At 33.3% G+C, this 16,510-nt stretch overlaps 2 protein-coding genes across 2 annotated transcripts; both read right to left on the reverse strand.

Moving 5' to 3' along the window:
- Window positions 1–99: 99 nt before the first annotated feature.
- Window positions 100–4,540, reverse strand: LOC117635746 (oligouridylate-binding protein 1-like). The gene is made up of 12 exons (XM_034370101.1): window positions 4,190–4,540; window positions 3,258–3,319; window positions 2,906–3,008; window positions 2,553–2,629; window positions 2,414–2,475; window positions 2,243–2,330; window positions 2,027–2,102; window positions 1,891–1,921; window positions 1,645–1,764; window positions 1,283–1,368; window positions 836–1,009; window positions 100–667 (listed from the first exon to the last, which is right to left on the reverse strand). Exons 1-12 carry the CDS (start codon window positions 4,271–4,273, stop codon window positions 389–391), a joined length of 1,242 nt encoding a protein of 413 aa, XP_034225992.1. The 5' UTR covers window positions 4,274–4,540; the 3' UTR covers window positions 100–388.
- A 2,783-nt stretch (window positions 4,541–7,323) lies between these two features.
- Window positions 7,324–9,817, reverse strand: LOC117636073 (protein TIFY 10A). Its single transcript, XM_034370513.1, has 5 exons — window positions 9,322–9,817; window positions 8,625–8,808; window positions 8,086–8,402; window positions 7,929–7,986; window positions 7,324–7,703 (listed from the first exon to the last, which is right to left on the reverse strand). The coding sequence occupies exons 1-5, from the start codon at window positions 9,491–9,493 to the stop codon at window positions 7,598–7,600; spliced, it is 837 nt and encodes a 278-aa protein (XP_034226404.1). The 5' UTR covers window positions 9,494–9,817; the 3' UTR covers window positions 7,324–7,597.
- Between the last annotated feature and the right edge of the window lie 6,693 nt (window positions 9,818–16,510).

Here is a 16,510-nt window from a genome sequence, read left to right on the forward strand (position 1 = left end):
AAACTATCAAGACACTGTCGTCCATTGGGACCATTTTACTGGTGATGGAAATGGTTAACAACCCATGGGCAAAAATACACTGCTAGAAAATGCCTGGGGAGACCCAAAAACAAGCTTTAAATATAATCGGTCGTTAGGTCATAAAGCTGCAAATAAGATAATGCTTTATCTGAGTCGGATCATAAACCCCCAGAAGTAAAAAATAGAAAAACACAGTATCCATACATAGATCACGTATAAGTGATAGAGATACGCCAATCTAACCAATGAAAAACTAACCCCAAAAAAAAAAGATAAGGAAACTGAAAAACGGTTACATATCCTACAAGTTTTCTCAAAGTATTTATTCCTCAGTGCTGAGGTATAATGGGGGTCTTCTAACTGATCATTACTGGTAGTACATGAGTTGCTGGGTTGTTGCTACATTCTGGAAGCCGCCGTCGTATATCGCCTGACTAGCTCCAGCACCCATTCCCATGGCTGCCTTCAGAGCATGCTGACCCTGTGGAAGCATGAGGGCTTGTGCACCACCCATTTTGCTCAGTGCCATTTGTCTTTCATAGGCAGCAAGATCAGCAGCCGAGAAACCTGGCATTTGAGCTGCAGCTGGCGGCGGAAGGGGGGTAGAGCTTGTTCCTGGTGGAGTAGGCTTGCTACCCCATGAACACTGTAACCAAAAAAGAAAAATATAGGATCATTTGACAACATCATCATTAGAAAATATAAATGTCACAAACAAATTTTTGGGTGTATATATTTAGTTTTTCAACATGGCTTCTTCTTTTAGTCAATTGTTGTTGATTATACTAAATTGTAATCTTCACCAATAGCATACCTTAATTGGTTTTCCACAGAGAAACCTAGCATTCCCCAACTGGATAGCTACAGCGGCTTCAGAATGTGTACTGAATCTCACAAACCCAAAACCTTTATCTCGTTGCACACGGACATCTTCAATAGTTCCAGCACCAAGGGAATGGAAATGACGATGGAGGTCAACTGAAGTAACCTGCAGATTCATAGTAAATAATATTTAAAACATTTTTCTTTGTTTCTTGTGCAAATTTGACAAATTTTATACAATTATTTGTTATGCCCACTTAGGAGTTCCAGGCTCACCAGAGCTGATTGCCCACAAATCTTACCACTACACCCAATTAATCTATGACGTTATAGAATTGGTTTGTTTGCCGGTTTCAACACTGAACCAGCTACACAGTAAGATTGACAAATGACCAAACATATTAATGTATGAGTTTAAAAAATAAAAAAAAATCCTTGCCTCTGGAGCCAGATTGCCCACGTAAACTGTAGTATACTGAGGATTGTTCTCTGGAGCATCTTCATTAGGCTTCTCCTGACCGTCTTCTGCAAGGGAAAAGCACAAAAATTGCAAGCTCAACGTGATGAGAATACAAATATGGCAAAAAGAGAGGACAGTGAGGATCATATATCAAGCATCATCATCCATAGATTTCTAACAACAATTCAACAACAATCACAAGAGCTACACCAACCATCCAAATAAATGATACAAACAATGAAGAAAAAAAAAAGTTGACAACTTGACAGAAACAATTTTACTTCCACTAACTACGTAGACAACTATAAAAAACTTGTTTCATCAATAATGGGGTAGCTCACCTGATGTTCCATTTGTCAGCTCTACAACACTTTTAGAATCAGAACTCTGCTTGTCATCATTGGAAGTGGCACCTTTTGTGGCCCAATTACACCGAATTTGTCTACTTCCAAGCCATTTTCCTGAGATATCAACTTAACAGTTAGAGAGTTAACAAACCAACAGCTACAAGAGATCCAGCACTGCTCCAAAATTAACAAAAATCTAAGCAACACGTATAAGGAAATAAACAATGGACACTGTCTTACCATTTAAGTCATTTATCGCACTTTGGGCATCCTGAACCAAAGAACAAACAAATGACACAATCATGTAATGACCCCAACCAGCAAGAAGGAAAATAAAAAGAAAATTATAAAAAGGAATTCTTAAGAATTCTAGTACCTGCTGACTTCTGAATGAAACAAACCCAAAACCCCTTGAACGCCCAGTTTTCTGATCCCACATAACCCTAGCATCTCTGTGATAGAAATCAGGTCAAATTGTATTAAAGTTAAAACAGGTGAGTCTGTTTTAAAAAATCCCAATAAACCAAAAGACATCAATAGAATAACGGAAAACAAGAATTGTTGGAGACAAAAGCAAGAAAATGGAACTTACGAACAACTTGAATAAACAGAAAAGCATGCAAACAGTGTAGCATCAGTAACCTCAGGGCTAAGATCACCAACGAAAATATTAAAGTGACCTGCATGCCAAAATAACGTAGCATAAGAAATTAAAGATTTGAAAGTAACACATCACTCCCTGAAAACTAATGCATATACAAACCTGATGTATCCTCCCTCTGACTACTTGCATATGCCCAATTAACTTTGATCGGCTGCCCAAACCTGAATAAGAAGCATATTGAGACAAAGGATTCCCCAAAAAGAGAGCCAACCATGATTCTATTAAGATTTATACTTACAGATGCCTGCCATTGAGAGTCACAATAGCATAAGCAGCTGACCTACGATCAAAGTAGTCAACAAATCCATAGGATGACTGCATAGAGAAGACAATGGAGCTAACATGTAAGTAGAAAGTTGACGAAGGAACATCTAATAGATCACTAATACAAATTACCAAAATCTTTATCAGAATTTAATCATATGAAGCTACAGCTTTTCCTAAAATAAAATCCAAATAAATGCGAGTGAGGGCTATAGGGCTTAACACAACAAACAGATGGAATCTTTGGTGGCACTAAGATGTTCTATCATCTGTCCTAACCTCCCCATCAAATGAAAGGCAAACAAAATAGGCAAAAATAAACTCCACCTTATCTTTTCTTATGAGTTTGCATCCTTCAAGCGGACCAGTACTAGAGAAAACTTCTTGAAGAAGGGGTTCAGTAACCTGTGGGTGAATATTTCCAACATACCTGCATTTTCCCATGAATTAAAATATTATATCATACAATTCAATAGCATGATTGAGAAATGTAGTCTGCCTACATGATAGATGTGTCAAAACATACAAGGACTCAGTACATACTTATGAACTAAACTTGCATGCAAGAACTAAATACGCATGCAAGAAAACAATTATTTTCAGTCAGTTCAAAGAAACCTTGATGTGAAAATAAAATAAACAAAAAAGGAAAAAAGGAAAATATCTATACAACACTCACACACTGCGGCATGTACTTGAATCAAACCCAGGAGGCAGATTTCCACTCAAGATAGGCTCTATCTGCAAAATAAAAATGTAAAAAAAACAAGCAAAAAAGAAGAAAAAAACCTAGAGTAATGAATTTGCACTCCTCACAAAAACTTAACGAGATGCATATGCAAACAAAATGGTTGAAACAAAAAAATGAAGACCAGTCTTCAATTGAATAAATCTACAAGATGGAAACCTATTGATATAATAACAAACCCCTTCATCTTCAAGTTCTCCCGAGACTTAACATAAGCTTTAATACATATCCAAAACATAAAAAAGCCAACCCTGTTATTTTTTCAAAATAGGATGAAGCACATAGAACCATTGTATGTAATAGTAACTAAGGTTTTTGCTTAAGGGTGAATGGTAATCAAACCAAAACTGATCTTGTTCCTTCTGTTCATTATGCAAACTTTACATTCCCTCGTTGAATAATAATAAAAACAAGGAAACAATAACAAGCAGGACAAACTACAAGTTTCCAAACAGTAGAGCTTGTCATATTATACGCATAACGATGTGATTCCTCCATGGATAATAAAAAAAATACCGAAAAACAAGACAACATAACACGAACACTTTCAACAAGATAAATAAGCTGCGGAATAATTTAGATAATTCCAGCTGTAGCAGAACCCCCAAAAAATTACAAATTTCTGCCAAAAATTCAATCCTTAGGATCACCGTAAAAGAAAATCATACGCAGATCAACCAAAAAATGCCCGCGAATACATATTAACAATGGAATAAACCAACATTTTGTCAAATTTTTGCAGTTTAACTAAAATCAAAAATCAATTTTGACCTATAAAAAATTTCCAACAAAATAAATGGACATGTAGACGAGAATTAAACTACAAAATTATTCAAACAGAGAGAGAATGGGAAAATAATAACCTGAGGAGCGGCTAAGATGGCAGGGTGTTGGTACAGCGACTGCTGCATCATGGCTTGCTGTTGTTTGAGCCTCTGCTGTTGCATCCTCTTCTTCACACAACACAAAGAGACACAGGAGAATCCGAGATTTTATATAACCAGCTGTGGAATTTTAGGGTTAGGGTTTCAGGGACACACGAAGACGAAGATGAATTTTTTTTCTTTTTTCTTTTTTTTTAAATCAGGGAAAAAGAGAGGAAGAAGATGAAAAAAAACGAAATTGAAAAACCAAAAAAAAAGGAAAAATAAAAAAAATAAAAACCCTCTCGAAGAGGAGGGAAAGATGAGAAGGAAAAAGCAAAAAGATGGGAATTGATTGAGAAAATGAGAATGAGTAAAGGAAGTGTGCGCCTTTATTATATCTGCTGATTTTTATATTCGAATTTCTTAACTTCAATTTTTTTCCAAAAAAAATTTAAAATAAGTTGGGCGAGTGAGTATCAGCTGTTATCGAAACCATTGCTAGTAGGTTGTACAAGATCCAATTTAATTCATCAAAACCGATTAATTCAATTTAATTTTATTGGTTTCAATAATATTGGCAGATTGGATTGAATTAAAAAAATTGAAAAATCGATTGGATTGGTTTGGTTAGTGAATTTAGAGTTTGAAATTCAATTCAAACCGAATCAATCTAACCTTTTAAAAATAAATGCAAATATTTGCCTTTTCTAGTATTCAAATATAAACCACCTTTCACGTTACATTTACACTAACACACTAACACAATTTTGTTGATATTCTTTTAAAAAAAAAATATTAATATAGCATACAAAATTCTAGATTTCTAAGTTTTATTTTGATTTTAGCTTTTTTTTAAATTTTATTTTATAAGGGAATGGATGTAACTTGAACTTTAAATGTTGAACTTCATGCTGTAGTGTTGTTTTCTAAAATTTATTTGTCTATTTAGAACATACTTAATGGTATTTTCTATCTGATTGAATTCTATACTATTATCTGTGCGATTATTATGTTTTCAAAAAATTCGATCATCCAATCCAATCATATGTACATTGAATTGGATCCTGGCATCCGAACACATTTGATCATATTGTAAAATCTAAAATCTAATTGGGCCAAAGCTTTGGGTTCATAGAATGGACGACAAAGCAAGCCCTCATCAGTGAACTTTTGTTTTGTTGCTTTTGCAATGGGCCAATGGCCGTGGCCTTTTTTTTCTTTTCACATCAGCACCATATATCAGGCTTTGAAACTAAGCAAACGAATCGTTCCAGAGCCAACTCTCTTTGAAATCCATTTCATACCATTATAATTTAGAGCATCTCACATGAGCCCATAAGCAAAGCCAATATATGAGCATTTGGTCATGCAGTGCAAATTACAAATATATACACCATAAGTTAGTTAGGGAGGGGAGGGGGATGCAAACTCACACACACTTTACAATGCCAGTTCTCGAACTTAGGATTAGTTGAGTGGAGACAAAACTCCTTACCACTACACTAGTATAGTCGGCTTCGTATTAAAATAATGATATTTTAAATCCTAAAATTGAGGTTTTTTTAGGGCCAAAGCCGAAAATTATCCAAACCCAAGACAACCCAACTAGTTATTGGGCTGAGAATTGGGTGCCCCATAAGCATGAGCAAAGGAGGGAACCCAGTTGCCAAAGGCACCCCCGTATACAAATGCCAAGTGGCAAAATGGGTAAAGCAAACGCGTGAAACATATGCATTTCACAGAATCAATCACCATAATTTTTGTTTTCAAAAGAAAAGAAAGGGTCAAAAGAGAGGCGACCCCACCTGCCCACCACCTTCAACATAGCATGTGATGCCCAATTAATTAAATTTGGCAAATACCTAAGATATGTCTCTCCACTCATGCACTTGCAAGAAATTAATAAACAAGGAATGGACGTGAACAACGTGACCATATGAAACCATTGGTTTACAAACTTTGCTTGGTGTAAAAAGATGCTTAGTGCTCGCCATAACCAATACAAGACACTCGAAAAATATTCGGATCTAAACTATATTTATTTACGTGTTATAATATAGATAATCTATTTATATATATTTCAACATATATAAGGTTACTTAATTACGTGTTTTACTATAAATTGTCGATCTTTTCATATTTTAGGGTCTAGTGTTAATAAATAAAATACGTGTTATAACATTTCTTGTGGCTAATATAGACTAGTGTAGACCTAATATTTCCTACTAAACTAATTTATATATTAGTTGTGCCTTATGCATGAGCCTTGTAAAGCATGTGTCTGCCATTATTAATTTATACTGCATACCTTTTGTTTCCATTGGTTGGTATTGACTTGTCTTGAAAGTTGAATAGATAGAGGCCAAAGAAGCCACCATTAGATTTTCTTCTGCCCAAAAAGAAGAAAACAAATCAGGCCATTTTTCCGTGTACAAGTTTGAATCTGCTGTGCTTTTAAGTAGAAGATATCAGAAAAACCCAAAAATATTTTGGCCTCCCTGTCTGTCTTTGTTTTGGAGCTTTAGCCGTCACAGAAACTGGTTGTGCGCAAGTTGTATGCATAAGCTGAGCAAAACCCATTATTATTCTGAGGCTTTTTATCATAAATGGTCATGAGGGTTGCGAAATTATTATTTTTTACACTAATGATCCTTAAAGTTACTCTCTGCCGTTAAAAGATCATCGTTCTTGTGAGGGTTCTGAACTTGCATTTGAATCTTTAAGCATATTGGGGGAGCATAAATCTAGTGAAAATGGCATCAAAGAAGATAGAAGTGGTTAGTTGAGGTAGTTGGTCAATGCTTTTTCAAGAAGTCAAAGTGCATCTTTGATGAGATCTTTTATATCGTCAACAACTTTCATGGATATTGCATTTGTTAAAGATGGAGATAAAAATAACTTCCCATTTTTACAATCTACATGCTGTTCTTTATTTGGTCGGACAACAAACCCACAACAAGAAAAGGGGCCACATAAATTTCTACCGAGGAAAAGAAAAAGATAGGATTTGGAGGACCACATAATATAATAAATAATTGTTGAACGTGCTTAAAGGAAAGCATGCTTTTTAATCGGATAGGAGATGATGGCTGCAAGTTGCATCCACCAAGAGAGAAAAACAAGAGGTGACATGACTTAATTATAAATTCAAGATTATCATTAATTGAATTCCTTTTCTTCAAAGCTTAATTACAATAACAGCAGCTAAAGATCAATCAACAGTTAGTACACATTCTATGGCATCCGCTCAGTTGAGCCAAGCCTTACAATTAAACAAAAATAGAGCTACATGAAATTCTTGGCTTAGCCCACCAAATGTGAAAAGATAGCAGACTTGGAACTATAATATAAGCCTAAAGGATGCATATATATATATATATATATATATATGTATTGGCGCTCATATCATTGGGTTGGTTGAGCAGCCAAGCCTAACCATGACTTTCCTTCAGCTGGCTTCGCCGGGCCGGCTGCAGGGCTGCTTGTTTGGTATGGTGCTTTGTTGTTGATCCTGTAAATAGAAAAATTGCAAAGAAGATCAATCAGTTGGACCATAAGAATCTATAGCAAACAGGTTGCACAAAGGTATATTGATTTTGACTGCTAAAGATTTATCCTACACACTTCTGGTAGAGAGCAACAATCTCAATATGATAAAACAAACTGGTAATTCACTAATGAGATTAATGGATTTGTAATTTTGATACGATGAAAGATAAAAAATTCTTGTATTTACCTATCCTTTCTCTTCTCCAGGAATCGGTGAAGTGAAGCTTTCCTTGCAATCGGTAGATCTGCAAATCGAAAAGGAAAACATTAATCAGAAGCATGTTTTTATTTTTTTTGGCACTTCTTGATATGGAGACACAGGGATCACAGAAAAAGAAAATTACCACAAACAATGGGTTGAGGCGATGGCTTAGGGGCCTCCTGAATGACTTGATTGCCAAACTTGGGAAACATGTTAGCACTTGGAGGAACTGAACTGCTGGAATTCATTGGATTCTTGCCCAAATGAGAGGCATACACATTGTTACTCTTGGCCGGAATAGAAGCCTGAGCGGCTTGGCTGTGGGAACCCTCCTTGCTTGCTAAGAGCATAACTTCCTTTGCCTTGTCTGCTGGAAAATCATCGAACACGATTACTTGTCCGCCATAGAAGATGGTCATTTGTGCCTTTTGAGGCTCTCCTGGGGCAGATTTCTTCACACTGACACATGATAAACAAGCCATAATGAGCTAAAGAAACACATCACGTATAACATACAGAGACATATATAATTTCCTACTTGTTCATGTGAAAAACTGAACAAAATCATTTGCTGCTAAAATTTTCCAGAAATACCATTTCCACTTTCCAAAATCTGACAAAGTATTAGCTATGGGAACCCAACAATGTCTTTAAATTTACAGAAACTGGATCTGGGCATACCTAGAATCAGCCATCTTGGGAACATCTCCTCTGGGAACCGAGGAACCAAAACCAGCTTGTTGAGGGAACAAATCCATGGATTTAAAGTCTCCAGGAGTTGCTGGCAGGTTCCTTGAGTTTTCCATAAATGGAAAGAAATTCACGGGTAGGGCTTTCTGATGAAACATCTCAGGTGTCCCTGTCCCTGTAGCAGCATCAGCTCAATGAATCACATACTATTTTAGGAACTAAATAAGAAAAATTCTAAAATCCTTTGGTGGGCAGCTACTAGAAATACAAATTTAAGTCTCCGACACAATCCGAGATACATAACAAGTGTGAAGATAACAACGATTATTCTAAGGAGGAGACAAAGGACACGTTCTTCTATCCTTGAACCATTTAAACGGAATCAATCAATTTCAATCGAGATTTTCGTGGATCTCCAAAAACAACAACCAATTCAACAACAAAAATAAGAAAGAACTTTACAAAATTAAATGAACAAAGAAGGAAAAAAGGGAAATAAAAACATCGAAATCAAAATTCAACTTCCATCATATGAAAAATAAATGAATAAACATATATACGCACGCATGAGATACGATTAAAAAATGAAATTCATTTTCTTCCTCTGCTTTTCTCAGCAACCAAACAAACAAACAAACACAGATGCATAAGCTCCCATGAATTAAGACTAGCTAAAATAAGTGCTTACCGTTGGATTGTTGCATGTTGCATGCCATGTCAAGGCTCAGATCTCCAAAGCTGCCCTTCTCTTTGAGGTACTGGCAGAGCATGCTACAAGTCTGAGTGAAGCTCGATGGCTTCTCCGCCATCCTCAACCCTCTTTGCCCTGAAACCTCCAGAGTCTCCGATGAACTCGACATTCTCGCCGACCCAATTCACAATCACACAACCCACAACTCAAAATCCAATTTTTTTACCCTTTTCTAGAAGCAAAAATATAAAAATAAAGACAGACAAATATGGCAGTATCAGTCTTGGCGCTGAAACAAGCTCTCTTTATACCCTTTTCTTCATGTACTGAGAGAAGACTTATAGCCCTCTCTCCTCTCTCTCCACCCCTTATGGCTTTATCTACATCTTCCTCTGAGAGAGAGAGAGAGAGAGAGAGAGAGGCTTATCTCTGCTTATTAATTTAATAAAATATTAGTTGTTTATTTATTGGTTTTTAATTATTATTGGTGTTTGAGTTAAAGCACGAGGAATATATGGGTGTTTTTAAACGGCGGGTTCCTCCCACCTTCCAAGGTCTACGTGATGTTTATTTTTAAAAAAATTTGTCCCGGTGGGCCTTACCACCCGTCGGTTTCAGATTTCAAACACGTGTTCTTTGCATCGCTTGGTAACGTCCAAGTTTGCGTTCCCATCTGCCAACTTCAACATTACCCCTGCATTTTCAACTTATTTACAGTATCACCTCCCGCCTATTTTATTATATTATTTTCTTCCCCACCAGAATGTTCATGTTTATTTTTCTTAGCCCCATGTTGTTTCGCGTGCACGTCATTCTGTTCTTTTTATTTATTTATAATAATAATATATAATATCTGCCTATTTTTCTTTTTCTTATTTGTTTTTTTAGTAACTTATAAGGTTGATACCAATAGAAGAGACTGGAAAACAAATTAAGATGTGTTTCAAATTGATAAAATCAGACCTAAATTATCGTTTTAAGAGCATCTATCATGGTTGTTCAATAGTTGAATTGATTGAATTATTTTGACATATATTGAATTTAATTGCATTTGTATTTGCAATGGTACACTTCAATAGCTTCAAATTAGTAGTTATCTTCTAAAAATTGTATCATTGAAATATTTTCAAAAAAAATTATTTAAAAACAATCAATTTTTAATATTATCTGGAAAAAAAATTTAATTTCCTACCAAACGTATATATTTGAATTTTTTTAAAAAAAAAATATAGCAAAGAAAGGTATAATGCGATTCAATAGAGTTGTAGGCCCCATACTTATTGCAATGCATGCATAATGCATTAATTGCCATATTTTTTTTATTTTTAATTGGCATATGAGCCTCATAGTTAGCCTATTGCAATTGCAATAGAGGGTTTATCATATAACACACTAATTGCAATTAACTAAATCACACAATTGCAAGTGAGATTTAATTATTTTTGTTCAATTTCATGCAATAAAATTGCATTGATCCTAACCATTGGAGATGCTCTAAGCACTAATAACATGCTTAACTATGGAAGGAAAACATTGTTTTATTATTATTTTTATTTTCAGAGGGACAATAGAATACTAAACTCACATACACTATAGATATTAAGACTCGAACCACTATACTAATGAGTCCTCTACAGTAAGTGTTTAAAAGGTTATATTCAAAAAATAGTAAATGAAAATTCGTTGTATCACACACGTGCAATGCTAGTAAGCAATGGCGGTGTTGTGCACAGGGGATGAATTATAGTTTAGAGATTTTGTTGAAATTAATTGAGGCTTTGATTAGGGATGAATTATTCTGGAGCTTTGATTTGAGATTTTGTTAAAATTGAGTATTATAGGGTTTAATTAGGGGTGAATTATAATGTAAGTTTTTATGTATGTAAGTTTATTAATAAAATCATTTGTACAGTCGAGTTTAGTACGTAAGTTTTGTCCAGTCGGCTTTTAATTTCTGAAACCACCACTACTTGTAAGGATAACTTATGATGAAGAAAAAAAATATACATAATTAATATGTAGAGATGAAGCATGTATAATATGCGATATTCAAATTCGGAACACTTTATGTGTGTATGCGAGATGAGGATGTGAACGAGATTAAATGACGGTAAGCTAAGTGAAGTTGTAGAAAAATATTTTAGTTGTATTATTTAACAAAAATAGTATATGAGAGAAGTGGACAATTTGAACTCCTGTTATGCATGCATGACATGCTTATGCAACTGATATGCCAGAAAAGTCAATTGAAACCGTAGAATAGATATCAACAAATATATAAGTTTTGTTTTTCGTCTTAAAAAAATAAAATAAAAATTATTATACTAATTTAGCTGTAATTTAAGTTTATTATTATTATAAGTGAGACTGACGTGTGTGCTACATTATGATTAAAAAAATAATAATAATATATAGTTTCTCATGTGATACAGCTGCTCAAATAGTCCATAGTCAACACAGCCATGGTCCTCCCATCCCCACTTGCCAAAGGAGGCCAAAACTTTTATCTAAATCACGGATGGGTATTCTGGTAATTTCATAAGGTATAGCACATTCAGGCCCTCCACTTTCCCACTATTTTATTTTTAGGACTGTTAACGGCGTCATGTGCCATCCCGTAGGTACGCAATAGGACCGACGTGGGCTCCACACGCTCCTTTATCTTTTTAATTTTTGAATTTTTTATATATATAAATACATAAATCATATTTTAAAAACTTTATAGCTTTTTTTTTTTTTTTTTTTTTTTTTTTTGATGATAAGCGATAGATATAAAAATATTTTAAAAACTTTATAGCTTAAGTAATTAAAAGAAGGTAATTACTAGGACCTATTAGGTCGTAAACGTTCTAGTTGAAACTCTGAGCATCTATAATGAGCTTCTTAAACCACCTCATTAAATAAATTTTAGGAAGGAATTATAAAAATACAACTCCAATCATGCTCCCTATCTATATCCTAAATTAGGGAGACCTCTAAGAGCTCTTAAATCTGAGGAGAGAGAATAGACTCTTAGTGGCTCCTTATAATTTAATGCTGCTTTATTTATTGAGTATTTCAAATCTTTATTTATGCTAACTATTTTTTATTTTATTTTTTAATAGAGATTGACTAATTAAAAAAAAGATATAGCATTTATGACTTTATAAACTAGAGAGCATGATTCAAGTTTAAATTTTATAGAGAACTTCTAAAATAATTTTTATATGTTTTTAGCTAAAATTTAACTAAAAAATAGAGAACATGATTGTGGATGCTCTCACTCCATGAATATAGTTTGTATTCAAAACACACCATATTTTTTAATTATAATACAATGGAAAAAAAAAACCCAATCATTTAAATATAAAAAAATAATAAAGTGAAGGCGGCAAACCCACGTTCCTCGACCAACTAAAAGTCGCCATGTGGACAATGCTATTCTCTAATATTATTTTAATTAGCCAAATAATATATGCAAATTAATTCAATTAAATATGATAAATTTCTCAGATAAATATTGAAAAAGTCATATGCGCATTGGTAACGTTTTATTATTATTATTATTTTTATACGGGTTTTATCATTACTAGTCCTTTGGTACATGCTCATGCATGTGTTAATTAATTTTATTTTATTTTTTATTTTTTGTATTAAGAAAAGATAGCATAGATAATTATGTTCCATAAAAGTATAACTTATTATTTGATTTTGTTTTTAATTTTTTAAAATTTTTAATATGAAAAAAATATAATTTACCATATTCTCCTCATTTAATTAATAATTTCAATTCTTAATGTTTGATTTAACTAAGGACATTTTCTTATATTTTGAATGTTTCATCATTCTTTGCCTTTTACTTTATATATATAGGTTATTTAAGAAGAAAGATTCCAACTTGATACTCTTTTTAATGTAAACAAAAAGGAATTTTATTAAACACAAAGCTAGTTGTTAATTCATAAATTTTATAAAGTATTTATGAGTCACATATATGTTATTGCCACTTTACCTTTCCTCTTTTCTCTTGGGCTTTATTGGCTTTGCCGTTTAAAACATATCGTATCAAAGTGTAAACAAAGTAATAAGGTATCGGTTTTTGGACCGGCATGCTATAAAGCATGAGAATTTGTTATAGAGTAAATAAAACAAGTATATGTAAAATTCTTTTCAAGAATGCTTTTTAAGGTTGTGCTTGTGCTTTTTAAAGAAGCATTTCAATGTGCTTTTAGTAAAAGCGTCTACACTTTGTGTCTTGCGACTATATTAAATTATTGCATGCCATAAAGCATATAATAGAAACAAATATATTAGTAACACAAAGGAAATGATAATTTAGTACAACTTTTAAGATGCTAACAAATACAATTATTTTAAAACAAATCAAGAGAGAATCTATTATGATACTATGAAGTTTGTTCGCATACACATTGTCGAGATATCATAAAGTTTTCAAACTTAAAACAAGATATCAGTAAATCAATGTTCTTTTTCACAATGTTAAACCCCGTTTGAGAAATATATAAGAGAAATTCAACAACTTACATAAGGATATGCTTATGTTGTTTATCGTGACAGCATGATTAGAAATTGAATTAGACATATACGAATATTTAATAAAAAAACATTTGATGGACTACAAAATTTGTCCTCCGACTGAGTTGAAAGACAGAAAGAGTGACCAGATGATTCTATATACCTTTCTTAATTATTTTTATACTTCATTCATACAACGTTAACTAGACCAAGCAAAGCTTCGATTCTCCTTGATTTTTAATCTAATCTAATCTAATCTAATCTAATTAAATTAAATTAAATTAAATTAAATTGATTTTTCGGGTTTAGGATAATCCCGTCATTGGACAAACAACCACAAAGATGAAGCAACAGTTGTCAAACCTGTGTGGGAAACGCGGAGAGCGATGGGTGGGGCACACATGCATCACACACCGCGTGCTGGCCCTCGTGGCCGAGTGTGATTGGACGGTGGTTGCAGAATATTTTCCTCGTGATGGCGACGTTTGAGCCTTGGATATTTTATTTACCTACTTCTGGGCGGGGAAGCGACCGACACGTCTATCTATTTTAGGGCACTCAAAACTCTATTTCCTCCACGTGATCTTTGTGTCTGCTCTTGTGCTTCGCCCTATCCTCCGTTTTGAACAAGAAATAAATTGAAATTTAACTAAAAGTCAAAAATTTAAAAAGAAGAAATTTACAATTATCTTATTTGGTAACTTAAACATATAATTTATTAGATAATATATGAAAAAAATTGTGAAAATTGAGGCATTAAATTTCCGAGTATAATTTATACAAAAATAGACGTCATTTCATAATTTACTTAGTGCAATTTATTAAATTCGATATACATAAATTTAAACACCAAAAAATTTAATTGTTAGAAATTGAAATAATAAAAATCTAAATGCTGTCATTTTAAAATTTTATGTAATTTTCAATTCTTCGTTCAAACGGAGGCTTAGAATTTACGGAAATTACCAAACTACCAGCTGATATTTTTCAATGTATAGGTCAATCAATGTCGGTCTATCTATCTATCTGATGCTACTGCTGTGGGCCGTCTTTTACTTTTTACGTCACTGATGATATCTTGTTTTTTTGGTTTTTCATTTTGTGTGTATTAGAGAGAGTATTTACGTCCAACACAACATTTTGGAATTAACATTTACTAGTTTGGAGGTGAAATATTCATGAAATGATTTGAATGACTATTCATTGTATATTATCATGCAATGTATAAAATGTAAAACATTGTAATAAATTATTATAAATAAATAATTATAGTGTGTTTAATATTTTTTTATTAATTAATACATATTTTTTACATTCACAATGTTTGTCAACTCGCTATATAATCAATTTAAATCAGTTAAACCCATCATGCAATGCATTTTCTTTTAATTTTTTGTGATAAAGTAATAGATAATCAACTAAATAAACATCATCCAAAATTTCAATTTTTTTTTTCAAGTTTTTCTTACAATTTTCGTGATTTTTATTTAATTTTTATCGATATTGATGATATTTCGATATTTTCATCGAAATTTTCATATTTTTGAATTATCAAAATTTTTGAAACTATAGATGTTTTAGACCTTAATGTTGGGGGACATTAGCTGACCACGGGCATATTGTTAAATTGTGAGGGCATACAAAAAGGATGATGGGCTAGAGCCTAGAGGTTCAATCTAATGGCCAATTATAGACTAAGGACTAGGTCAAGGGGAAAAGAAGACCTAAAAATACGAACCATAACTTGGACTTCGACTGGTGGTCGGTCATACCTTAATCAGGGGAGGTGCCGACAATGCACTAGCGAGAAATCCTATAGCTCACATTTCACATGCAATTGGATGCAAAATTGTTTAAAATAAAGATGTGCTTTAAATTGAGTCTTAACAATTAATGAGATCGTGTGTGGTTCCTTTGACCTTCTCACTTCTCACTGTTGGATAGATCATAGCTATCGAGCCTTAGAGAATATGATTACTGTTTTTCATAAAAATCCGACCATATGAAACATGATTACTGTTTTTCATAAAAATCCAACCATATGAAACTCGTGTTTCATATGCGTTGGTTCAAATATCGATAAGTTTGATTTTTACATGAATGTGTAATATATACTTATAAAATGGAATAATATAACATAAGTCCGATAAAAGAACATTACGAGTGAGAATAATTGAAACTCCTCATAAAAGATAGGAAGAAATAATACGATGAAAGTAGGACCATGGTGGCCCTGTAGACATACTTATAACACCAAAGCAGTACACGTGTCTTTTCTAAGGTTGATCTGTTTTTTTTCTCCTCATACTAATGTTACAGGATCATCAAAAGCCACCAAGTTTTCTATGCATTAACTTATAGGCATCTCCTGTTTGCTATCCCCTTGACCGGTCCTATTCTATAATTTTTGGGGTTGTTCTCACGAAGGTTTTCCGTACAAAATGGAGTAATTGGAATTTGTATTAGGTCCGCAAGAGTTAGGTGACATCCACAACATTCATATTAGTCAAGAAGAGAGGGAAATAAAGCGTGCGTGGGTGATTGTAAGTCATACATGAAACTTTATAATGGGTCTCACATCCATCAACGCCTTAAAGCAAAACTCACTTATTTTGTATTAAAATTGAAAATTATAAAGTACAGTTTTCTCAAAAATATGAACAGTTAAGAA

Source organism: Prunus dulcis, chromosome 7, assembly GCF_902201215.1.
Source record: "Prunus dulcis chromosome 7, ALMONDv2, whole genome shotgun sequence".
Classification (NCBI taxonomy): Eukaryota; Viridiplantae; Streptophyta; class Magnoliopsida; order Rosales; family Rosaceae; genus Prunus; species Prunus dulcis.